This window comes from Centroberyx affinis, unplaced genomic scaffold (genome assembly GCF_046629955.1).
Source record: "Centroberyx affinis isolate AG114_WGS23_722 - 3 ecotype Tasmania unplaced genomic scaffold, CSIRO-AGI_Caff_v1 ptg005062l_1, whole genome shotgun sequence".
Classification (NCBI taxonomy): Eukaryota; Metazoa; Chordata; class Actinopteri; order Beryciformes; family Berycidae; genus Centroberyx; species Centroberyx affinis.
Genome location: NW_027282497.1, coordinates 285,434 through 308,716, shown reverse-complemented (window position 1 = coordinate 308,716; position 23,283 = coordinate 285,434). Strand labels below are relative to the sequence as shown.

The 23,283-nt window shown below is 44.4% G+C and overlaps 2 protein-coding genes across 2 annotated transcripts; one reads left to right on the top strand and one right to left on the bottom strand.

The window, feature by feature from the left end:
• Positions 1-1,047: 1,047 nt before the first annotated feature.
• On the bottom strand, positions 1,048-10,625 carry LOC139666561 (uncharacterized). The gene is made up of 10 exons (XM_071545831.1): positions 9,951-10,625; positions 8,763-8,987; positions 7,813-7,962; positions 6,110-6,181; positions 5,108-6,008; positions 4,920-4,996; positions 4,223-4,342; positions 3,470-3,519; positions 2,150-3,383; positions 1,048-1,629 (listed from the first exon to the last, which is right to left on the bottom strand). Exons 1-10 carry the CDS (start codon positions 10,623-10,625, stop codon positions 1,471-1,473), a joined length of 3,663 nt encoding a protein of 1,220 aa, XP_071401932.1. The 3' UTR covers positions 1,048-1,470.
• A 3,005-nt stretch (positions 10,626-13,630) lies between these two features.
• LOC139666568 (oxysterol-binding protein-related protein 2-like) lies at positions 13,631-22,842 on the top strand. Its single transcript, XM_071545838.1, has 14 exons — positions 13,631-13,697; positions 14,028-14,169; positions 14,329-14,440; positions 14,892-14,967; positions 15,483-15,617; positions 15,771-15,868; positions 15,993-16,175; positions 16,333-16,440; positions 16,530-16,619; positions 16,750-16,876; positions 17,406-17,525; positions 20,145-20,268; positions 20,440-20,530; positions 20,993-22,842. Exons 2-14 carry the CDS (start codon positions 14,133-14,135, stop codon positions 21,093-21,095), a joined length of 1,404 nt encoding a protein of 467 aa, XP_071401939.1. The 5' UTR covers positions 13,631-13,697; positions 14,028-14,132; the 3' UTR covers positions 21,096-22,842.
• The last annotated feature ends 441 nt before the right edge of the window (positions 22,843-23,283 follow it).

The following is a 23,283-nucleotide window of genomic DNA, read 5'->3' as shown; positions in this document are numbered from 1 at the left end:
ATATTGAAAATAAAGAAAGAAAATGTATATCCAAAATAAATTTTGAATTTTGTTTTTTTTTCTAGACGTATTGTGAAATAATTGTATTTTTTCAGTATGGGGTAGGATTAATTATTAATATTGTCATTGTATGTTACTTGGAATTATGTAATATATATTATGGAATTATCCTTTTGCTACCCTTTCCTCATGATGTGAGACTTGGAATAATGATAAATTGAGATTACTCCATAGGAAGCAGCCCACATTGTTGTGCTATCTGTAACTGTAGAAGATGAACAAGTGTGGTAAGCAGAAACGTGACACCGTGTGATTGTGTGACCCCTCCACTCGCCCTGCCCTTGACCACAGCCAGCCAGCTGCCAGCCACACCTAAAGGTGCTAAAGTATTTCAGCTGATCTCTTCTGTTCATTCTCATAATGTTGCACCTCAGGGAAAGTATTCGCGCTTCTCTGTCCTGTGCAGGGAACCTAAATGTTTTGAGTCCTTACCAGCTGCCCTCATAAACACACTGGCATACTACTGCTGCACACTGCACACACACACTCTTCTTAATCTTCTTAATGTTCAACAATACAAAGCAATACACTTTGAGGTGCTTGCTCTGTATTTTCTTCAATGACAATGAAAGTCAAGAGTCACACAAGTAGAAAGAGAGGGGATCATGCTGCTGACAGGCGAGGAAATCTTATCTCATTATCTACTTAGCAGTTACTTCTTCTTTTTTGAGCATGTGACGCAATGGCCGGCAGCCCATTGCTGAAGGAGCTGATTACCCCCCACAGTAGAGACATGTGTCTAATATCTGTAGCTTTGGGTGAGGTGAGTGGTGTGACTGTGTATCAGGCAATAGGCAGGATAGATAGATAGATAGATAGATAGATAGATAGATAGATAGATAGATAGATAGATAGATAGATAGAAGTAAGCAAATATACAGTCAGTGATCCCAGTGTAGGCTTGTTGTTCGGATCAGTTTATTGAGTAAATCATTAGATTATTCTCTACAAAACATCATAAAGATAATATAAAATTAATTTGCATAGACAATAATAAGTGCAAAAATTTGTTTTTTCATTGAATTTTAACATGAGCATGGTGTGTTGCAATGTTCTTTTCTAGTACATGAAATAAGGATTAAGCTCATCTGTCAATAGAGATGAGCGTTATGAATTGCACCAAAAGAAAATATAAGGATTGAGCTATCGGGGTAACTCACAATACACACTCCATATATAGCCTAGCAATTTCTCCAGTATGCCATCAGTGCACTGCAGTAAAGCGAGCCTGACTCTATCCTAATATCAATCAACCCAACACTTCTTACATCGCTGTCATCCTCTGCCTTCATCATATATCACTAAAATTACATTTTAAATTCCGTTCCCGTGGCTCTGAAAGTCTCTGCGTCTCTCAGACTCCCATCAGCTGTCCAGCGGTGTCAGTCTACCCGCTGCACCTCCTGCCCTTCACTCACAGTTGGAGTCTCCAGCCCCGCTGACTGGTGGGGTTGGGTATCTGTGTCGGTGTAGTTTGCTCTGGCTCAAGGCTTGTCGCTGGGCGGAGCGAGACGGACGGGCGAAGCAGAACGTCAAGGTGCTGCTGGAGCTGCAGTCGTAGTTTCCTTCCTGGTAAGTGGGAGAGCAGAGGAGGGTGAGAGGCAGCAGGGATACTTATAGTGGGTCAACAGCAAGTAAATATATATTGTTTGGGAAATCAATATCACGATAATCATATATATCATGATATATCAGTATCGATATATATCACGATATGGCTTACGTGTGCAAAATCACATGTTAAATAATCAAGTTTTTGTTCGTCCCATTGAACCAAATGGTAATATCAGGTGTGATGACAAACAAAACTGAAATTTTCAAATAATATTCCTTAAAATGTTTCATACCTGCATTTTGTCAGAGATTTTAAATACAATTTGCTTTTTATTTTCAATTTTAGGCAGCAGAATTGTGTGTCACGATCAAAGTCACCATATCATCTCTAGCCTATATGATTCCATGGAAAGGTGATAAAAAATAATATTGAATTATCACCCAGCCCTACCATCAAAGCTATGTACGTATCAGACAGTGGAATCAGGGGTGTGGGTATGATTTAGTGAGCTGGACAATGCATGGTTACACTTACCTCTGCTGTGGTGGCACTCAGGCTGTGTTCCCTGCTGATGGCTGCTCTGGCAGCTTGGTTCAGACTCCCCTTCTCCTCTCTCTGGACACGACCGGCCTCCTCTCTCTGCTTCATGAACCTCTGGTTGACGATCCTGGTCACGCTGTCGTTCCTGTGCAGCGGAGCGGCAGGAGGCCTAGTCGGAACGCGCTCCAGCTTCTTCAGTCCGCTCTTCCCCTTTGGCCCAGCTGCCGGTACCGGTTTCTCTGCCCGGCCGCTTACTCTGCGCAGGAACTCTGTGACCAAGCCGTAACGGTTGGTTCCTGCAGGTTTGCTGGGGGGCTTCGCGTTCCGGCCTGAAACCTCACTGCCGAGAGAGCTGTGGTTCTGCCCTCCGCCTGCTCGGCCGTTTGTTTGGCGGGACCATGTCATGCCTGTGTGACTTTGATGAGACAGATTCCACAATGCCCGTTCTCTGGAAGCGGCCGCAGACGAGGACGATGACGACAGGGAGGTGCTAAAAGAGGTGGAGGAGGGGAGAGAGGATGAGCCGGAAGCAGAGTGTCTCCGGTACAGTTTAGGGGAGGTGGAGGTCGGTTTGGGCCTCTCCACCCTACCTGCTACCCTCTCCAGGGAGGAGGAGCTGTGGTGAGTGCGGGCAGAGACCAAGGAGGAGCTCAGGACCCGGGAAGGGCTGTTTCTCACAGTCTGTGGCCCATCTGTCTGCAGACCAACACTCACCATCTGTGGTTTCATGTGAGTCTGAGTGCCTGAGCAGGCCACATCCACCCACCCTCCGTTTAATCTCCCTCTCCTCTCCAGCGAACTGGAGCGGACTGGCTGCCTCCAGCTGGCTGTCATCTCCTTCATGTCGTCGCTCAGGTTAGCAGACAACCCCAGACAGAGTGGTGAGAAGGAGGTCGGCGGTGTGCACCAGGGAGAGACGGTGGTGATGGAGTCTCTGTCTGCGATGGGGTTTTGCTTCAGCTGAGCCAGCTGGACTCTGCGGGCCGACGGGGGACTGTAGTAGATGCGGAAGGCGGTCTTTTCTGGAGCGGTGTGGCTTCTGTCCATGGACATCTGCTCAAAGTCGAGATCAGGAAAGCTAAGCGGCATGATTAGATGGTCCCAGGTCTTAACGGGGTCCTCTTGGTCCAGCTGAGCAGCTTCCTGGCTCAGATAGCACCAGTTCTTTCTGTTGGAGCCGTATGGAGAAAACTCTGGCCTCAGTCTTTTCCCTTTACAGTTGTACGCCCTGTGAAAACAGCAGGTTATATATGTGTAAAGACTTCAGTGACAGTATGGATAAAGAATATGTGGACGCTTGTGGAGAAGACTGACCTGTCAGTTTCAGAGTATCTTTCCTCATCAAAGATGGCACTGACAACACACTGGGCAAAGGGAGAAAACAAAATCACTCATTTGGCAAATAATGATTACTGATCTTATAAATTATGAAAATTCAGAGGTTATTTGTCATGGAAGTTATAAGGCAAACAAATTGTGTCTGTGAGGAAGGGAGGGATTAGTCTAGTAAGTGGAGTAAGGACGAAAACAACCATTAAAGAAATAAATCCTCCACTTGAAGGGCAGATCCTCAGTCATGCTGTGCCAAGCAGACACCACTTGTTGGCACAGCTGTTCAGTGGCAACAACTCAAACATTAAATTACAATTCTTATCTGATGTGAATTAAGAATTGTTTTTCTATTTGCAGAGATGAAGTTATCACTGTTAGATCAAGCAGGGAGAACCAAGAGTGAAGGATATGGAATGCGAGAAATTCACATTCATGAAACCACACAGCAATGGGAACGAGAAACGATGGATGAACAACAAACCGTAAGTTTTGGAAATGCAGTGAATCAGTGCAGTGTTTCATGCAGTAGATGCGAACATGCTTGTCCTGTTTGGCTGCAGCCCCTACAAGAGATTAGCCTAAATACTGTGGCACGAGTCTCTTCACGATGCCTGTTGAACTGAGTATCAGGAGGAGACCTTGCCAGAGACAGAGATCATCAGCTGGGCAGCCCACTGTATCACATACTCACACACAGCAAGACACACATGCCTGAAGGGTAAACACCTTCCTCACCTCAGTTGTCCTGCTCTGTGCAGCCTTGGCCTCGTGGTCAAATTCAGGTCCTCCATCCTGAAGCTCTGCTCCAAGGTCTTGCAACAGCCCGTGCAGCAGAGACAAGGTTTTATCTCTAGTCTGAATCAAAAAATACATAATCTTCATCACCTTCAATATATTTAGATATTAAGAATACTGCTGTTGTAGTGTGAAAACCTTGTAACTCCAACTTGATTGGTGATTTTCATGTTTTAACTTGAATTGAAGGATTACTTGGTCCTTTATGGGTTGACAAAATTGTATGATCCTTGGGCTTTTGAAACCTTTTCAAACCCCACTGGATAAAGTCAAAAACACAAAAAAATGTAAATAAAAAGCTGGTTTTCTTAGTTGACATCTTGGAGATACAAGGTTTTCACCAGCGATGATAAATAACTTAGTTCTCATACGCAATGTGTAATGTTAATGGCAAGTAAATTGTCCGTATCTTTGCTTCAAAAGCACAAGCACGGCTTATTTGAAAACAGTCAATGAAAATGATCAACATCTTCATTTTTACCTCTTTTCCCTCCAGGCCAGGTCCTTTAACTTGACACCACTGATGGAGGACCCACAGAATCTGCAAGGTGAGTCGCATTTTCGGCTCCCTGCAGCTGTGGACCAGGCCCCATTGAGAGGGAGGTCCTTGTCTTGCTTGTTTCGCTCTCTCCTTAACCTCTATGGTGCGGAGGTCTTCCACACTCTCCTGCTTACTTGGTGACTCTATGACATTATGAGTGTCCACATCGCGCGCTGCACAGCCTCCAGAGAGAAAGGAGAAAAGGTAAGAATCCCAAACATGTCCTTCCTTGTGAGGGGAAAGTCTAACTAAATCCCCTCCTGTTAGAAGTTTCTCCACCCTACCAATGAAAGCTAATATCATGGTCTGCAGCAGCTCCAAAGCCTCATTCAAAGGCCCCTGCTGGGACGGGTCCTGTGCCAGGAGCTGGGCCTTATCCTTAGAGTCCACCTCTGTCTGAGAGACAAAAGCAGATGAGGGTGAAGCGCAGTGGCCATTTTTGGGCGGTGCTGTTAGGAGCTGGATGGCTGAACTCACAATGCAGGAATGGTCTCTCAAAGTGAGGAGAGTTTCATAGTCTTTCTCAGTCATTCCATGGAGACCTTGATCCACCTTTTTGTCAGCGTCTTTCTCATGACTGTCTAAAGGATCCCACTCACCACCCACGGGACCCTCTCGAGTAATGTGGCAAACAGCAGTCATCCCTTCAGTCTGCGCTTGGTTGTTGTCTCTAAGCAAAGAGGCCTCGACAACACCTTTATCTTTACCTGCTTTCTCCTCCTCACCCTGCTCATACTCCGTGAACCCCGTTTTCAAGCTCTGTTCCCTTCCCTCTCTGTCCCTCACTTGTGTGGAAGGGGACAGACTTTCTGCCACCACTTCCTGTGTCTCCTCATCCTCCTCTTCCCCTCCTCCTCCTCCTCCCACTTTCTCCCTGAGGTCGCTCATTTCTGCTCGCAATCCACGGTTCTCCACCTCCAGCTCCACAATGCGCCGGCTCAGCAGCGTGGCCTCCTCCTCAACCAACTTCAAGTGAACTTTGACCTCAGCCTCTCTGGCGTGGGCGGAGTTTCCTTTGCCTTCAGGTGATTGGGTGGCGTCTACGTCTCCATAGGCTGAGTGGTATTTGGCCAGCTCCTCACGCATGCCCTCGCTCTCTGATACCAACTTGGTCAGCTTCTTGCACATGAGAGCTAATTCCTCTTTGGCAAAGTGGAGTTGGCACTTGAGATCAGCGCTGTCATCCTTGGGAAAGGCAAACAAAGCACATTTAATATCATACTGGTGCAGTCTTTCATGGATACAACCATGTTTGAGATCAGGCATGAATTATGAACATATCAAACCTCGATCTGTTGAGAGAGCCTCCTCTCAGCCTTACTGGGTGGCGATCTGACACCTTTCCTCCTCAGAGAGCTCTGGGGAACAAAAGGCAAATAATTATATCAAAGCTGTAACAAATAACTTTCCCAAAAACACATCAGAGATCTTCCTATGTAGTTATACTGTTAAATATTTAAAATTTGCTTCGCTCATGCCCTAGTGGCCCTTTTAATGTATCACAGAAACGACCAAAATGCACAAAATGCCCATAGTGTGCTTAGAGAACGCAAAGTAGACTACAATTCACAAACACAAACTCGTGATCCATTGCAGGCAAACTTTTTTCCCCTCCAAGCGCATCCCTACCCTACATGAGTGAGGTTATTTGTAAGTCTGAGTATGAGAGGAATGTAAGCTTAAGTCTGTCTCTGTCTGGCGGCATTGTCTCGCTGGTAGACACTAGGCAGGAGGTTACAGCGTTATAAATAGTCGTCTTCCAGAGGCTAGAAGTGGGAATCACGAGGAGTGGGTTACAGCCTTCTCAATTCAAGGTCTGTAGATGAGTGGGCCTAGAGGCCATGTAGATATATTGTGACCTGCTATGTGATATTAAGAATTACAGTATGATGTGTATGATAAAGGTTAACTCTGCCATTTCTTGAACTGAAAAACAGAAGAATTTGTATTGTTTAAAATGAATAAATGAAAGTGCAGTGACAGTTTTTGCCTTTTTACCACAAGTCTTCACTTATTTTTTTGTTATTCTTCAGACAGACACTATATTGTGGCAATACAATATTGTGTTACTGTGTAAGTCCCACAAACAGGGTCACAGACAGTCTAGTTTCAGTGTAAGTCTTCAAAATGTTCATCCTCCTTCCCCTCTATCTAGACTAGGCTCTGTGGTCCCAGATTAGGTAATCTAAGTGGATTTCCCAGTTGGGATCAAAGGGACTAGCAGCTGCCTCAGATGAGTGGACCAGACTGAGCTCATGCCAAAGCACCGAATCCTGGATTAAACCGAGCACGTGTCCCTGAACGGCACCATCATTATCATGAGAGGTACGGGCGAAGGCAGAAGGAGCCACAACAAAGAAAGGTAGACTGGGAATTCAGTAACTGCAAGGGTGTAGCAGCGACCGTGTGATAAAAGCATGTTCAGTGATGGTTATAGGTCAGTGTGTCAGTCCGCAAACCCAAGGGTTTTTGAATACCATAATACATGCTGATCCAGATTTAGCCTAGCTTAATAGAACCAGAAAGAGAGAAAGGGAGAGAGAATCTATTTTTGTAATCTCTCACCCCCACACTCACTCACTCTCCCTCGTTTGCACCCTCTCTCCCTTTCCTCTGTCCTCTCTACTGAGAATATCAGCTGTGCCTAGAGTTCAGACTTCGGCATACCATGCTGCTTCACCCCACCCAGGCACCAGTCAGCTGCTAGCCGTGCCCTCAGCTCATATCCTTGATCTACACCAGGGTCATCTGTCATCTGACATCAGGGTGACAGCGGGATGAGGGAGACAACTGGCTGAGATGGGGCAGCTGTGTAGAGTAACGCTGGTAATGGAGAAGCGGATGGACCAGAGCGATGGGGGTTTATGGGGCACATAGGTGGCGGCAGCTGATGGCTCTGTCAAGGTTAAGGTTGAGGCTGCCCTGCATATCTAGACCCAATACGTAGATTTATTTAACATATTGTTTTAAAGTATAGCACCTCTCTGACTTTGTCCATCTCAGCCTGCAAGACCTGCTTGGTCACTTCCAGCTCCTGCGTCTTCTCACGCAGCCCCTCGTTGTCCCACTCCAACTGGGAATTCTTCTTCTGCACCGACTCCAGCTCATTGTGTAGGCGGAGGGACACGCTCTTCGCAACCTGCAAGCAAAGCCAATAGCCGGTTATTGTATCCCTAACCATTTCCCCCAATCAGGTCAACTGAGAAAACATTACAGCCCTGATACGTCACATTTTGTGGCTGAGTGCAGCATGTTCTCTGCAACAGTTGGTTTGGCTAAAGCTGAGGAACTTTACAAGGAAATGCTTTTGGTAGGAATTCACCAACTAAGAGGATGGGGGGGGGGGGGGGGGGTGAGGGTGGGCACTTTGGCACGGGTATCAAATTCCTGTCTATGCTGCTGCTGGAAGTCCTACCACCACACCCCTTGTAAAGAAACCGAGAATGGCTGCCACCACAGAGTCTCATTTAACAACAGAGTGATTGACCTTCCATGATGCTGATGAAGATTACTGTGTTTTATGTCTCTTTCTCATAGAAAACAACTCACCACATAATTACACTATGGTATGACAAACAAATAAACAGGATGCATGATGAAGACATTTAGGCCTAATAAACTTTTTGTGGCGTGGAGCAACAGCAGGATGTACTTTACAGCGCAGCAGTCATGACTCATGCTGCTGATTACACTGCTTGAATGCATGTGAGCAAGGCAGTCACTGCTTAGTGTACTGAGGTGAGAAATGGCATTGGAGCTCCAATCAAAATGTTCGCTTTGATGTCGATGACTGTAATAGCAGTGATTCACTCAAAAGCCAATTTTGAGCAAGAGCTCTTACTGGTTGTTGGCGGTGAGTGAGCTCTAACAAAACCACAAGAATGCACAGAGAGAGGAGAGACAGAGAGAGAGAGGAAGAGAGAGAGAGAGAGACCTGACCTTGATGTCATGCTCCAGGGTCCGGACCAGTTCCCCGTCCACCTGTCCTGTTTGGGCCACTCTGATGCTACGGCGCTCAGCCTTGCGGAGGCGGTACTGCAGGATGCGGCACGTCTTGTTGGCTTGCTCCACCTGCAGCCGCAGCTCCTGCAGCTGGTACACCTCCTCCTCCTGGAACATGTCGCGCATCTCCAGCATCTCACAGCGCAACTCCTCCACCTCATCCTGGGACAGGCAATATAGAAATACTGATATTAAGACCAGGAATATTGGCATTTTGATATTAAGCTTATTCTGAGAAGTTTTGCAACTATAGTTTATTGTGCGTATGAATTTCCACCTACATAATGAATTGACACATAAATCAATTATTATTTCAACTTAGGTTGACATTTCGCCTGAGCCTCATGGTCAAATTAAAGGCCGAGAACCTCCTTATTTCCACTGGGCCTTCTGGGAGAACAATTTTGACATCAACTTTGTTGATTTCTTCACTTCTCACTCATTTTGAGCAAGAACAATGATTATTTACTCAGTTGGCATATTAGCTTACCAGGACATGTTTATAAAACAAGCCAAACACATCACCCTTTGAATGACGATACAAGGCCCAGCCATAACAGGCTTTACTCACAATAGATAAACTACAGCTCAAACAAGATGCCAGAACCAACAGGTTAATATGTGCCACTGATCTGAGATAAAGATGCATTAACAGCTTTTGAATTGCACCAACACAAAATAACTGGAAAAGGGCAATGTGGTCATCTTCTGACTCCCCCCATTACATCTCATTATGAGCCTCGTGTTTACAAGCCTGCCCTATATGCTACTCACATAGGCTACATGTTTTTTGTTTTTTCAAGATTTATATATTTTTTTACCTTGTGGTTTCTATTCCAAATAAATAAACAAATAAGTGGATGTTTGTAGTTCCACAGATATTGTATTTTTTTAACACGGGCCCACAGTGACTCTTGACCGTTGATGCTTCCCTGCGAGCTTCCCTTCAGTCGTCCTGCAGCCACTAATTGAGACTGACATGAGCATTTATAGAAAATCGGCTCTGGACCACTGGGAGTCACATGCTCTGACAGATCACATAAGGAAACATGCAGGTATATGGAAATTTAAATGCAAAACACAAACCTAATGATATGAATTAAATCGGATAAATAAAACTCTTACTTTTAAATACTCGTTCTCTGATCTCAGGTCCTCCACCTCCCTGACGAGGTCTTCCGTTGTCTCGCCCATTATTAGATCCAAAAATGACGAATTTAACACACCGAGAGACCCTCCAGATCCGGGGAAATTGCTCCCAGCATCAGTATGGAAAGCGCCAGTATCTTGCGTGGCTCTTGATCCCGGCTTGCCATCGTCCTGCCCGCCTGTCGCGCCGTCCGGGCTCACATAAACTCTCCCGTCTATCCAGCTGAACTCAGTGTCGCTGCTCTGAGACTCGGGCTTGTTTCCCTCAGAGGGGCAGTCGGATATTTCTGAGCTGCTGTCTGAGGAGGAGAGTTTCCCAGACACGCAGCCGGAGTCCTTGCTCAGGTCCTCTGAGGCATTACTGGCATCGGACAGTTTCCTCTGCGCGACCGGGCTCCTTTGGCACTCCGCGGTGGCACTTGGTGAGACTTTTACCGGACGCTTTCCCTCTCCCACCGTTTTCACCTCCCTCCCCGAGTCGCACTGACCCGGCCGTGCGTCCTTGGAGTGGGAAGCACCGCCGGGAGCATCTTTAGACGGTAATGAAGATGGATCCCTCCTCTTCTTCTGAGCAGCACCCTGCTGTTGCGCCTTGGGTTGTTTCTGGCACCGGAGCGCCTTCTTAGCGCTTTTGTCTCCTTCTCTGTTCATCCCGTGTCCCAGACTTCTTTCTCTTCTGTCTTCAGGTCGGAAAAGGCAGCTCTTTCAATTCAGTTCAGGTTGATCATGATGCTGTCAGAAATCTGCCGAAATGTCTGTTAATTTCCACCGCCCAGAGCGCATGGACCGGACTGGAGGAATCCTACAGGCTGCTCCCCATCCTCCAAGTCTGAAACTTTGCCATCATGCCAGGGAGGATAGGGGGACAGAAGCCGTGACCAGCGTTAAGCGAGACACAGTTATAAAATACAACTTCCGGTCAAAATTTTCAAAATAAAAACTGTAGGCCATTGACAAAAATAGGCCTAGGCTACATTGCAATATGTTTTGAGTAGCCTAGTAGGCCTACAAAGTAGGCTACCAAAGTGAAAATAAGTAATGTATTCAATTTTTCCAATATGTCCTTTATTTTGATAATGTTTGCTGTACATTCCATTACTTTGGCCGTGTTCAAACTATTCTGCTGCTTTGAATTGTGGCATCGACCTTATTTTTTGCTGACAATAAAAAGCAGGCCATGCGACACTCAGTAGCTGCCACTATAGCAGCAGCACTAACTAGAGCAGTAGCTAGCCAGATATAACTCTCAAACACTTACCAGGAAATCTCACAACACAGCCAATGTGCTCCATATTTACGAGTTTCTGGGAATTTGCTAACATCTAGTCCTAGGCCTACTACCGGTTTTTCTCCAATTTCCAGTCTGGCTGTTTTCGTTCAAAACCCTGCCTCATCTTTGTTGTAATTGGTCAGGTCACAAAAAGCAGTAGGCTACACTCTTCTAAAAAGCTGATCTTTTCTCAGCTTTAAAAGGCACTCTGCTCTGCCTTTTAAAAATAAGTCAGGAACAGCTCTTTGGGAAAATGTTGTGCCTGACTTCTTCTGTCCACATCCCCAGTGACTTTAATGTGAGAAAGGCAGCAGATTGACCTTCAATCTTCTTGTTTCCAAATGACACGCTTTTATTTTGAAACCAAATCGTCTGTTTTCCGGTGTTATTGTGGCTTTCTCTGTTCGAATTGACGCAGCTGAGTTTGTGTTGCTGCTCCCCGCCCACAGCCTCCACTCTCCTATCGGAGGCTGGCGAAGCCTTATACGGGCCACTGGCCAAGTCTCCCTCTGTTCATTCAGCTACCAGGCGTTTACATGATCAAACAACCTACTGAAACATTTGCTTGGCTGATATTAAAACAGTCACATGACTTTTGATTTTGCTTTCCGCACATCAACTGATCTTGCCAACGCGTCATTATGGAGACAGAGCGTCCACCTGTGCAATTTACCTATAAGGAAATTTACTTGTGGCATTCTGTCTGACTTTTAGCAAATTTAATTTGGTGTATTTTGCATTCAATCATCAAAATTAAAATTAGAAAGAAATATAACACTAGCCTACATTGTAGACTTGATCTTGCGGATCCTCTTGAGCTGCGTTTGGTTTAATTCAATGGACACATTGTCACACAACTGTTTACGGGCAATAGACCACAAACGCAATTTGAGCAATCTCATGTCGTTTTGCTGAGCCATTGGAAAGCACATTTTAGTGAACATACTGTTTACTGTGGCCAGAAATGACAGAGAGGAGTTTCCCTAACCCGCTTATCTATTTGGTTATTTGCTCCGTGACTTGTTAGAGATGGAGGTGATGTGAGACTCTGTATTGGGACAGGCAGCGTTTTCTGGTAGGCCAGTACTACAACTACAACATTGTATGGAAGTAATAGCTCAAATAGACACAGACCACAAACGGACTCTGTTATTTATTGTGACTAGAGCAGTGGGCCTATACCCAGATGGCATCTTGACGTCACAGATTACATCACATCGGTTACTGGCTCTTTCTTGTCTCAGGTTGAGTTATAATCCAATATAGTGCTCACATATAGGCTTTGATTAATTCAAGTCTTAAATCATCACTTTCCACTGAGTTTACTCCTAACCCTAACCTCGACCCCGGCCAGGGTCTGAGACATGATTGGGGTGATTTATAGTAGGTTTTATTCTAGGCTCCTCCGCCTTTCTCAGCACCGCCGCTGCCTGAGTTCCTCCCGTCTGATTGGACACAGAAGTAGGTGTGTCAAGAAACAGAGGCTCTTCTGCTTGTTCAACGTGCTGTCCATCAACACATCCAGCATAGAAAGGTAAGAAAAGAACAGGCGTAAATCTGAAGACTCTCTAACGAAAAATATAACCATAATATTCATAAACTGACATGTGATGTGTGGTAGGCTACTCAATAGTGAGCGTATCGTATCGGCTGTAGACTAGTAATTCCTATGGTATCCTATAGGCGCTTATAGTTTTGTTGTGATATTTAGGCTATGTAGGCTATTATCCTCATAAAATGTAGGCTACTGTAGGATTAGTTGTTATTCGTAAAGGAGCTTTCACTCCATATAGTCAAATTGCCCTTGCCATTGCCCCCATATTGATTGACCGATTTGTTGACTGCTTTATTTGTTTGTTTATAGCCTATATTTATTCATTTTAATTTTGTTTGAAGACTGATATATTTTTATTTTAAAAAAAATATGACTTTTGGTTAGTTGGATCTTTTGTTACAGAGGTCAAAGTTTGGGCGACATGACATGCAGCTTCAACAATAACAAGTAGTTCTTGTGTCGGCCACATGGTTTAACTACACGAGATATGAATGCAAGTATTTTATATGTGTGCTTTATAGGCTATATTTAGACTATTAGTTATGTAGAAGTGGTTCAAATGTGTATGTGCGAGTATGTCATACGCATGTCAGTAATTCATACGCATGTCAGAGTGAACATTTCATATGTGTGTGTGGACAACAAAGTTTGAGTTAAGTCCTATACGGCCTCTTACAGTTTTTCATGGTATCGTATTGTTTAATCTGTGTTGAAAATAGCTGCTGAACGGAACATCGACTCTTTGCCTTCTGTTTCTAGACTGCTCCCAGCTGCGATTTGATTGGCTGGCCGACCTGTCAGTAACGTTGTCCTTACCGCCCACTTCCGCCCAGTTTGTGAAGCTGAGCACTCTCGATTGTTTATGTTTCCAGAGCGTTATATTGGTCTCAATTCACAGGTATTTCTTTGTAAATGTATAAATATATGTATTTAATTCGCGCTGCTCTGTTGATATTTGTGTGTCGGCCCCTGTCTTGATAACGTTAGCTAATCTCCAGCTCCATTATCCAGCCGTCAGCTGACGTTTTTCACTCAGTGCAGCAGCGATGCTAACGGCTAGCTAGTTAGATAGCTAATAGCTAAGGCTCTTGTGGGAACAAACGAACTGACAACTAGCTAGCACGCTGTTTTTCTGTTATGAATAGCATGCAACAGACAGTGTGTTGCCTAACCACCACACCGAGCTGCCGTGCCCTGCATGGTGTAACGAGCTGTTCATGCATTGCAGGTTGTGTGTTTGGCTGTCTGTGATGCTTAAAAAACGGCTGGGGCGCGGTGACAGGCCGATGGTGGAAACATGACTTCTGAGTAACATTGACTTTCTCTGCTCAGTATGAACAGCGAGGAGGAGTTTTACGACGCTGAGACAGGTGAGACAAGCTGCCAGAAAAAGTTATGCCAAAATTAATGAAGGCAGTCAAATAACTAAGTGATACGGCTGTTGGGGTCATACAATAACCAAGGGAAGACCCCCCCACTTCCCACAAAGATCATTCCTTTCTTACCTTCCTCTTGTGTTTGTCTCTCAGGGCTGGAGTCAGATGACTCCTGTGAGGTCAGTTTTAAAGATGCCCTAGTGTTTGACAGCAAGCAGGTAACCGATGGCAGTACAACACAGGAGAATGGAGTATGGGAGCGCAGGTGAGAAACAATGCAAAAGTATGTTAGTTATCACATTATCACATTCCTATTTACAGCAGCGGGCGAGGGCAGCAGGGGTTTGAGCGTTTCATGCATGCACACATTGACATGTATGGAAGCAGCCCAGTGCAACAACATTTTTATGCTGTTAACCATTGAGAACTTCCACTGCAGTATTTGGTTATTAGTGTTAAGTGTGTTGGGCACATTGATAGAAGCTGATGAGGAGGAGAGACTGTTTGTGTGGCTTTAGGTAGTCATCTCTTAATGGCCGTTTATACTGTTCTACACCATAATCAATATCTGAATTTTCATGTAGAACAATATATGGTGTGATTATATACTGGTGCTTGCTTGCTGTTATGAGCCAATAATTAACAAATCGGCTGTCACAAGTTTGTGTTTTATTTAAGTTTTATTTTAAAATGTCTCTGGCTTCAATGTGTGCCAGGAAAACCCTGCCTGCTGAAATGATCTCCAGAAACAACTTCAGTGTATGGAGTATACTGAAGAAATGCATTGGCATGGTGAGTGCTACCTGGGTAGTTAATTAACCGATCTACCAGCATAGTTGGCTATGAGAAGCTAAGATGCTTTGCAACTACTCCCATTCAAAATAAATCCTTAATTCCTGACCACAAAATTGCTACAAGCAAGCTGCAGGTCAGATTCTTGGTCTAGTATGAAACTTGGAACTTGACATGGATTTTGTTTATTACTGAATGCTTAAATGTTTCTGCACTCATCTCTCCTCTACAAGATCAGTTAAAACTAGACTGGCTTGCTGGAAGCGCTTTTCTTTGGAGGCAGACAGTTTTCTCAGTTCCATATTTACAGGGCAGTGCAGTACTGTAGCATGAAAGCAGAACCATGTAGCATAGTGTACTGTATGTGCTGTACAACATGGAATATTTTATTTGTTTTGTACAACAGTGCTTTGTTGTCCTTTAAATCTGGCATAAAGCTCCCTTCCATTTGTTTTTGCTTATTTATCTGGTCTATTTTTTGACTTCACTGAAGTGTCTTTGTTGTGGTGACACAGGAGCTGTCCAAAATAGCGATGCCAGTTGTGTTTAATGAGCCGCTGAGCTTTCTCCAGAGAATCTCGGAGTACATGGAACACACTCACCTCATCCACAAAGCCTGCAGCTTGTCCGACTCCATAGACCGCATGCAGGTAAAGATGACAGACAGACAGACTCTCACTATCGGTTTTTGCCAGAATTTAATCTCATCTGTATCATCTTCTCTTGCAAACACATTTGCTGCAGTTGAACATTATCCAAAATATATTTATCCTTGGACAAATCTCCCTGTTTCTCTGTGACAGGTTGTCGCTGCGTTTGCTGTTTCCTCTGTGGCATCTCAATGGGAAAGGACTGGAAAGCCATTTAATCCTTTACTTGGGGAGACTTATGAACTCACAAGGTATTAGAGCAAGTGCTGACAAAAGCAAATAGCAACTTAAATTGCTAGGGGCAATTTTGCCCAGAGGAATCAAACTTGCTGTATTTGATCGATTAATGTGAGTTTTGTGATGTTGTTTTTCTAGAGAGGAGGAGGGATACAGACTGATCTCAGAGCAGGTGAGCCACCACCCCCCTGTCAGTGCCTTCCATGCCCAGTCTCTGAAGCAGGAATTCGAGTTCCACGGCTCCATCTACCCTAAACTCAAGTTCTGGGGCAAGAGTGTAGAGGCCGAGCCCAAAGGCACCATGACACTGGAGTTACTGAAGTGAGTACATGTGTGTTTTGCGTGTGTGCAGTTCTGGGTGCATGTACACATATTTACACAAACAGATAAACATGTCAGTACAGCGTCCTCTTTTTCAGACTGTGAACAGAAATCCATATTGCTGAGCAATTTTTAAGATGCTGTGAATTTGTTACAGACATAAGGAAGCGTACACATGGACAAACCCAATGTGCTGCGTGCATAACATCATCTTGGGAAAACTTTGGATTGAGCAATACGGAACCGTAGAGATAGTCAACCACAGGTATGATGACAAATACTTCAGGACAAATTCTATAATATTTGGGCCAGTGTTTATTAATTGATTTCTTCCTTTCGCATCTGATTGGTCAGCACGGGAGATAAGTGTGTCTTGAACTTCAAACCATGTGGCATGTTTGGAAAAGAGCTGCACAGAGTGGAGGGTCATATCCAAGACAAGAGGTGAGAGAATGGCTGGCAGCAAGACTGTGAATGGTCAGTGACTATGAAGACAAATGATATTAGCACCTTTTTATCTGGCTGTATAGACGTTTTTACTGAATTGATTTTGATCACTTTGCTGTTGAACTAGTAAGAAGAAGCGGCGTGTGATCTATGGGAAGTGGACAGAGTGCATGTACAGCGTGGACCCCAAGGTTTACGATGCAAACAAGAAGGCAGAAAAAAAGGCAGGGGGAGACTCTAAAAAGCTGAAACAGGTGAGTGATGCTCAGATTTACTACTGCTTTGAAGAAAATCTGTTGATGAGCAGACTGTCTCTGACCCTCCACCGAGATTAAATGTTGCCTGGGTTTTGTTCTCACGTTTGTGCTTGAGAGATTGTACCTGTTTTACAACGTAATCTCTGTTTTTTACTGATCACTGTACATTTGTTTCTCAAATGGTATCTTTTTCTTTCACAATAACATGCAGTGGCATTAGTGGAAGGTAAGGTAAAAGTGTATTTGATATGGTATCTGTAGTGTGCTACTGCTGTTGTCTAGTTCCAGTTATGTTCAAAGTGCAGTGTATGAATAGATCATTGCCAGCACTAATTCATAATGTCTTGCAATGACATGCATCGTTGCTTGAGAGAGATGTGTTGAATTTGTGGCAACTGTAGTTTTGTGAATCATATGTAATGCATATGAACGTAATGTAAGCTTAAGCTAGTTAGTCTGTGTCTAATGTCACATATGTGGATGGATGTGTTTGTTTGTGCACGCACATGTGTGTGTTTGTGTGTAGGAACATAGTACTGAAAGTGACGAGGCAGATGAGATACCAGAATTTCAGGAGACTGTGACTGTGATACCAGGAAGTGCCTTACTGTGGAGGATAACGCCGCGACCTGCTCACTCAGCACAGGTAACACACACACACACACACACACACACACACACACAAGGGGGCTTTAGCTTTCTGCAATGACTATTTTAATGATATAACCTGAAAAGGAAAATTAGGATTGTCCTTTGTTGTTACAGTTCATCATTCTGTGCATCTATGCCTTCATCATGAGTTGGCTTCCATTTGACTTGTAGGGACCACGAGTCACCACTGAACCACTGATCTGGACAAGTGTTTTTCAGTGTTTGGTTTGGGACGGAAATCAATTAGGTTGTCCTCGGACAAGCCCTCCAGCGTTTCCAGTCATCTTGATCCTCCATGCATCTGGCTAGCTCGCCAGTACTTTCCGCACCTGCATCTTTCTTTAGTACGTCCACATACGTTGGTGTGGGACACCCTTGTGATCGATGCCCGTGTGCTGGCTCCCACAGCACCAGCTTGCTGGCTGGGAGCTCCCGGTGTCTCTGGCAGTGACCGGCTAGCCTCATTCTCCTGGGTGCTTGTTGGTAACGTGCTCGTTCTGGTCGATGTTTAGTACTGCTCGCAGCATTCTTGTGTAGCATCCTTCCAGGGACTTCTGCAGGGTGGGCTTCAGGGTCCAGCATTCACAGCCATATAGGAGAACGGACTCTACTGTCACAGAGAAGAAGCTGAGCTTGATATGTCGGGGGAGGTTGGAGTTCCACACACTAGCCATGCCGTTCAGAGCCTTCCATGCGAGCCCCTTCCTCACTTTAAGGTCTTGCTCTGATGAGTTGACCCGTGAGCCCAGGTTTTTGAAGTCATTGACTTCTTTCAGAGCAATGCCTCCTGTTGTCGTTAGAGGTGGATGGTCCGGGAGGATGTTGTAGGTGATAACTTCGGTTTTCTTGGCATTTAGCCTGAGGCGAACCTTGGCACACTCAGTCTCCACTCTGGTCAAGAGCTCCTGTGCCTGCTCCACACAGTCAGATAGCAGGCTGATGTCATCCGCGGTCAGATAGCAGGCTGATGTCGTCCGTTAGGACTACAGCAGGGAGTCATCTAGACCTCCTAGGTGTAATAGTGAGGCCGAGTTCCTGCACAGAACAGCCCTCCCGTCCACTGATGGCTTGCCCAAGTGCATAGTCTAGGACTGTAATGAAGAGGAAGGGAGCGAGGGTGTCCCCTTGCAACATCCCCGCCAGGATGTCAAACTGTTCCATGAGTAGGGCAGCAAGATATTCGCCATTGCGGTTAATGGTGTCGTGGTATGTGAAGGGTGCATTGAAGTCACCCAGAATTGCTCAGAAGTTGTGAACCGGGACATCACAGTCTGCTGTTGTAAGGTCCTCATAGAACTTCTCTACTTCCTCGACTGGTGCTAAGTTGGTAGGTGAGTACACGACCATGATGGTTGTAACTGGGTTACCATCGAAATCTGCGATAAGGATCCTCTTGGTGTGATGGTGAACCCTACGGAGAGCTTTACGCACCTGAGAACTCGGCATTAGCCCCACGCCACCTGTAGCAGCCTGGGCCTCGTTTCGCCATGCAGATGAGGTGATGAACGAGCATCTCTCCACTCTGCAATACACGATCGGCTCATCAGCATGTACTCTCCTGTGCTCCTGGACTCCCAGGATCTCCACTCCCCTTTCTTCGGCACAGTGTGCAAGCTCCGCCAACCTCGCTTCTTCTCTCACTGTGTTTGCATTGAAGGTTCCCATAGTAAATGGTCTCCGACAACGCAAGAGTGCATTAGACCGTGTGCTGTAGTCAGACTGAACTCTCCCTTTCGGGTTTGGGGTCCCATCGTCATGCTGTCCACTGGGGGGAGGACCAGCACCACCGTCTGCTGTGTGATTCCTGCGGACTCCCGCCGCTGGAAGTATAGGATTCTCGAGGAGGCCACGAGGAGGCACTGCAGGAGTCTTGGCGGTGGAGAGGCTGTGTGCCGCACTCGGCTCCTCTTTTCACCCCCTGCAAAGAGGGCTAGCCGGCGGCAGTAGCTGAAAGCTGAGAGTAGCCCTAAAAGACAGGGTCATTTTTGTTAGATTAGCCAAATCAGTAGCCCACAAAATCTGGAGTTTTAGATTGCACAAAAATATGATTGCACAGAAAAATAGTTTGAAAAACACTGACAGCTGGTAAATGGAAACAGATAATCAGCTCGTTCAGATAATCAGCTCAAAGGCATTACATTTTTAACATGGCTATATAATATTTGGCCAGAAAGATTCCAGATTGGTGTGGGGTTGAACAGTGTAGGATAGATACTGTACAAATAGATGGAGGAACAGCCCTCAACTGACTCTAAAGTTTGTAAGCAAATCACTTCTCTCCTATAGGAGAAAACCCCCAAAATGCTTGGGGGGACGCTTGGTGTCTCCTGTGACAATGTGCAAATAAAGAAAATCACCAAGTGGACATAAACTGCCTCCACAGAAAGCCCCTTAATTCATTTCAGAGGACGTATGTGTGTGTGTGTGTGTGTGTGTGTGTGTGTGTGTGTGTGTGTGTGTGTGTGTGTGTGTGTGTGTGTGTGTGTGTGTGTGTGTGTGTGTGTGTGTGTGTGTGTGTGTGTGTGAGTGTGAGTGTGTGTGAGTGTGTGTGAACACTCTTGTCTCTGTTTTAATAATTTCCACTATAACCTCTGCTGTATTTCCTCCTGTGTAGATGTATAACTTCACCAGCTTTGCCATGACACTAAACGAGCTGGAGCCCGGCATGGAGAGGCTGCTGGCACCGTCAGACTGCCGGCTGCGGCCTGACATCAGAGCCATGGAGAGAGGAGACATAGGTAAGGCCACTACTCACTCATAAATATGCATAAAACGCACTCACACACATGAATGCTCTGTCTCACATACATGCACAGAGAAGCTAAAACGTTTCCTTTTAGACACACGGGTACACCACCGTGATCCTCATGATTCTGTAATGACTCCATTTGCGATCTTGTGTTTTGTAGACACAGCAAGTACAGAGAAAGAGCGGCTAGAGGAGAAACAGCGAGCCGCACGCAAGGAACGCTCCAAGGATGAGGAAGAGTGGTCAACCAGGTGTGTTTCCGCAAGACCTGTCATCTGTGTGTTTTCAGTCCTTGCACGAATTTGTAACTTTAGATCTATTTAAGATTTATTTTCAAGCTTGTAAATTTGAGCAACTCCCAATTCCCAGAGTTCTGCCACATAAAACCTATAAAATGTTTTAAAATGTCTTTAAAATTATGATGGTGACTGCAGTTTTCACAAATCATCCCAGTTTTACTGTAGTAAATGGTGTAGTCTACTTAGCAGCTTTGTCCTTGATGCTGCAAAAGCCATTCCTCACACTTTTATTCCAATTAGATATAGAAAATCCCCCGAAAACCCATTTTCTGTTTTCCAGAAAATCAAATGCAAACTCAAGATTACATTCAGATTACAATTTTCACAGCATCCTGACAGAACTGTGCATTGCTCTTAATATGCAATATTGTTCGTAATTGAAAACATGTGTTAACGGGTTTCATTTTTACTCAGGTGGTTTCAGATGGGAACAAACCCTCATACGGGGGCTGAGGATTGGCTCTACACAGGCGGATACTTTGACAGGAATTATACTGACTGTCCCAACATTTATTGACACAAGAGATGCTGAGTGTAAAGCTCAGTCTCCAGCTCCTCCCCGATTGGATTTATTTTATTTGTCTCGGCATCTAAGATTTGGGTCTTTGTGACGTCCAAACCTTCACTGGTACTGTTTCTTCATTAGATATGGACAGCTGATATCAACATGTCAATATGTATCAGATAGAAATTATTTATCTGCAGTTGACCGTGAAAGTTTGTACACAAGTGAAGTAATATTGAGGAGTATTTTAGAGTTTACTTTAATGTTGGCGACACGTCAGCCATCTTTATGTGCCCTAATCGTGATTCTGACACTATACTCATGTTACTCACCTCACAGATGATACCTACTCTACTCTGCTTTTTGTAAACCATTCAGTAATGTGATCTCTGGAGTGGTGGCCACACTGCTGCGGGATACAAAACTCTGACTTCTAGAAAATAAGTTGTCAGTTTGAGTTTAGGTACTCAGCCACACTCTCACATCTAGATGTACCACACACTTCTGTCAAGGTACATTCAAATATCAGGGGTTATTTACACACATCTGCTAATTTTATATAATCTCTTTGAATATTAGATGTCTATTTTAGTTAGCACTAAACCATCCCTAAAGTGTCACAAGTGTGATCATTTTCTGTGACTAGAGAACTAGAAATGAAAGCTGCTTATAACACTGTTTATTTCTGTTTCAGAGTAAACAGAAATATTGTTGGTAAATTATGTTGTTGACAACTGTAACATAATGTGCGTAATACTTTGGTGCATGCATGGTCACCAACATGATTATTTACACAACTTAAAGCCATAAAACGGTGGTCTGCACTGAATAAAATACTGTAAATGCATTCATATAAATTGCTAAGAAAAGGGACGATACGATACAGAGCGTATTGGTTTGACTCATCAGATGGCAATGGGACACTAAGAGAAACCTGTTTAACTTTCATCTTCTTACCCATTTGTCTTTAGATGTGGACAATGCAGTTGCTCTGACTGTCGTATTTTAATGGCTGAGTTTTTACAAGGCATACTTTGATTTGCTAATGAACCTCCTGTGATTGAGGCTTCAGTTGGACTCAGTTTCCAATTTGATGTCCTGGCCCATTTTCCACAAAACAAAGCTCTGGTGTTGAACACAGTGGCAGCAGATGAAACACCTTTAGACATCATAAACCTATGCAAACAACCATCTCCATTCAGTCTTCCCTCCCGAAATGTGAAAAGAAGAGGAAAAAAAACAAACACTTTGGTCCTTTTTAACTAGTATCCAATGTGTGCTTAAGATGCCACCTGTTGAAATGAATGTTTTCTAGTTTTGTGCTAATAATATCATGCTTACATACAGTACGGTTGTTAGAGGGTAGAGATGCTCCTTTTTGTTTCCAAGCACTAATTTTGCATCAAGCTGCACATTTGTATGCTCACAGTCCTATGCACATACTGTATAGTAATGTATCGTTCTTCCTCAGCTATCCTCGACTTACTCTATGGATTCATTGCACTTTGCAGCCGCTCAGAGGTTCAGGTCCCTGGGTCTCATGGTTCCTCTAATACTCTTTGTCCTTTTGTTGTTGTCTGCCATTCATTTGAAAATGTTTACATCGTATGTTATTTGCCTTTTCTTCTTTTCCTTTTCATGTTTTTTCGATATACAGAGCACCTACACCTTTAGCAACATACAGTAGTACAGAAAGCATACCTCCCGCCATTGTATTGTATAGGCCATATGCATACAAAGTGTATTTAAAAAATAAATTATGGACTATTACAATTGCCAGCCTTTTTGTTATTTATTGGTATGATCAGGTTGTCTTCTCACTGTCAGTCTACCCCCATTGTATCAATCTTGAACACAGTTAAAGCACATGATGACACATATCTGAGCACCTTAATAGCTTTGTAGTCCCTTAATCTGTACTATAGGTTAGCTTTAAACTGTTGAGTCAAAAAACCTTCCATGTTTGCAGGTGAATATCTTATATGAAGATGAGATCTCTTCCAGTTAATTTATAACATATTTAATATTTAGTCAGATTAGATTCTATTTATACCCACATATAAGTGTACTTATACATCTGTATAACATTTATACTCGTAGGTCTACATATTGCACATATTGGTATGACAGTATAATGAAGTGTAATAGGCTGTGCAGTGCTCTCTCTACCGAACATGCGCGTGAGAGTTAAAGACCAGCA

Bases quoted from the DNA above. Each gene is read 5' to 3' on its own strand.
- LOC139666568 (XM_071545838.1), top strand. From the start codon at position 14,133: ATGAACAGCGAGGAGGAGTTTTACGACGCTGAGACAG. The intron at 14,441-14,891 runs GTGAGAAACAAT...AATGTGTGCCAG, and splicing joins AATGGAGTATGGGAGCGCAG to GAAAACCCTGCCTGCTGAAA. The intron at 15,869-15,992 runs GTATTAGAGCAA...TTGTTTTTCTAG, and splicing joins GAGACTTATGAACTCACAAG to AGAGGAGGAGGGATACAGAC.
- LOC139666561 (XM_071545831.1), bottom strand. From the start codon at position 10,625: ATGAACAGAGAAGGAGACAAAAGCGCTAAGAAGGCGCTCCGGTGCCAG. The intron at 6,009-6,109 runs GTTTGATATGTT...GCCTTTCCCAAG, and splicing joins GGCTCTCTCAACAGATCGAG to GATGACAGCGCTGATCTCAA. The intron at 3,384-3,469 runs GTCAGTCTTCTC...CTGTTTTCACAG, and splicing joins AGATACTCTGAAACTGACAG to GGCGTACAACTGTAAAGGGA.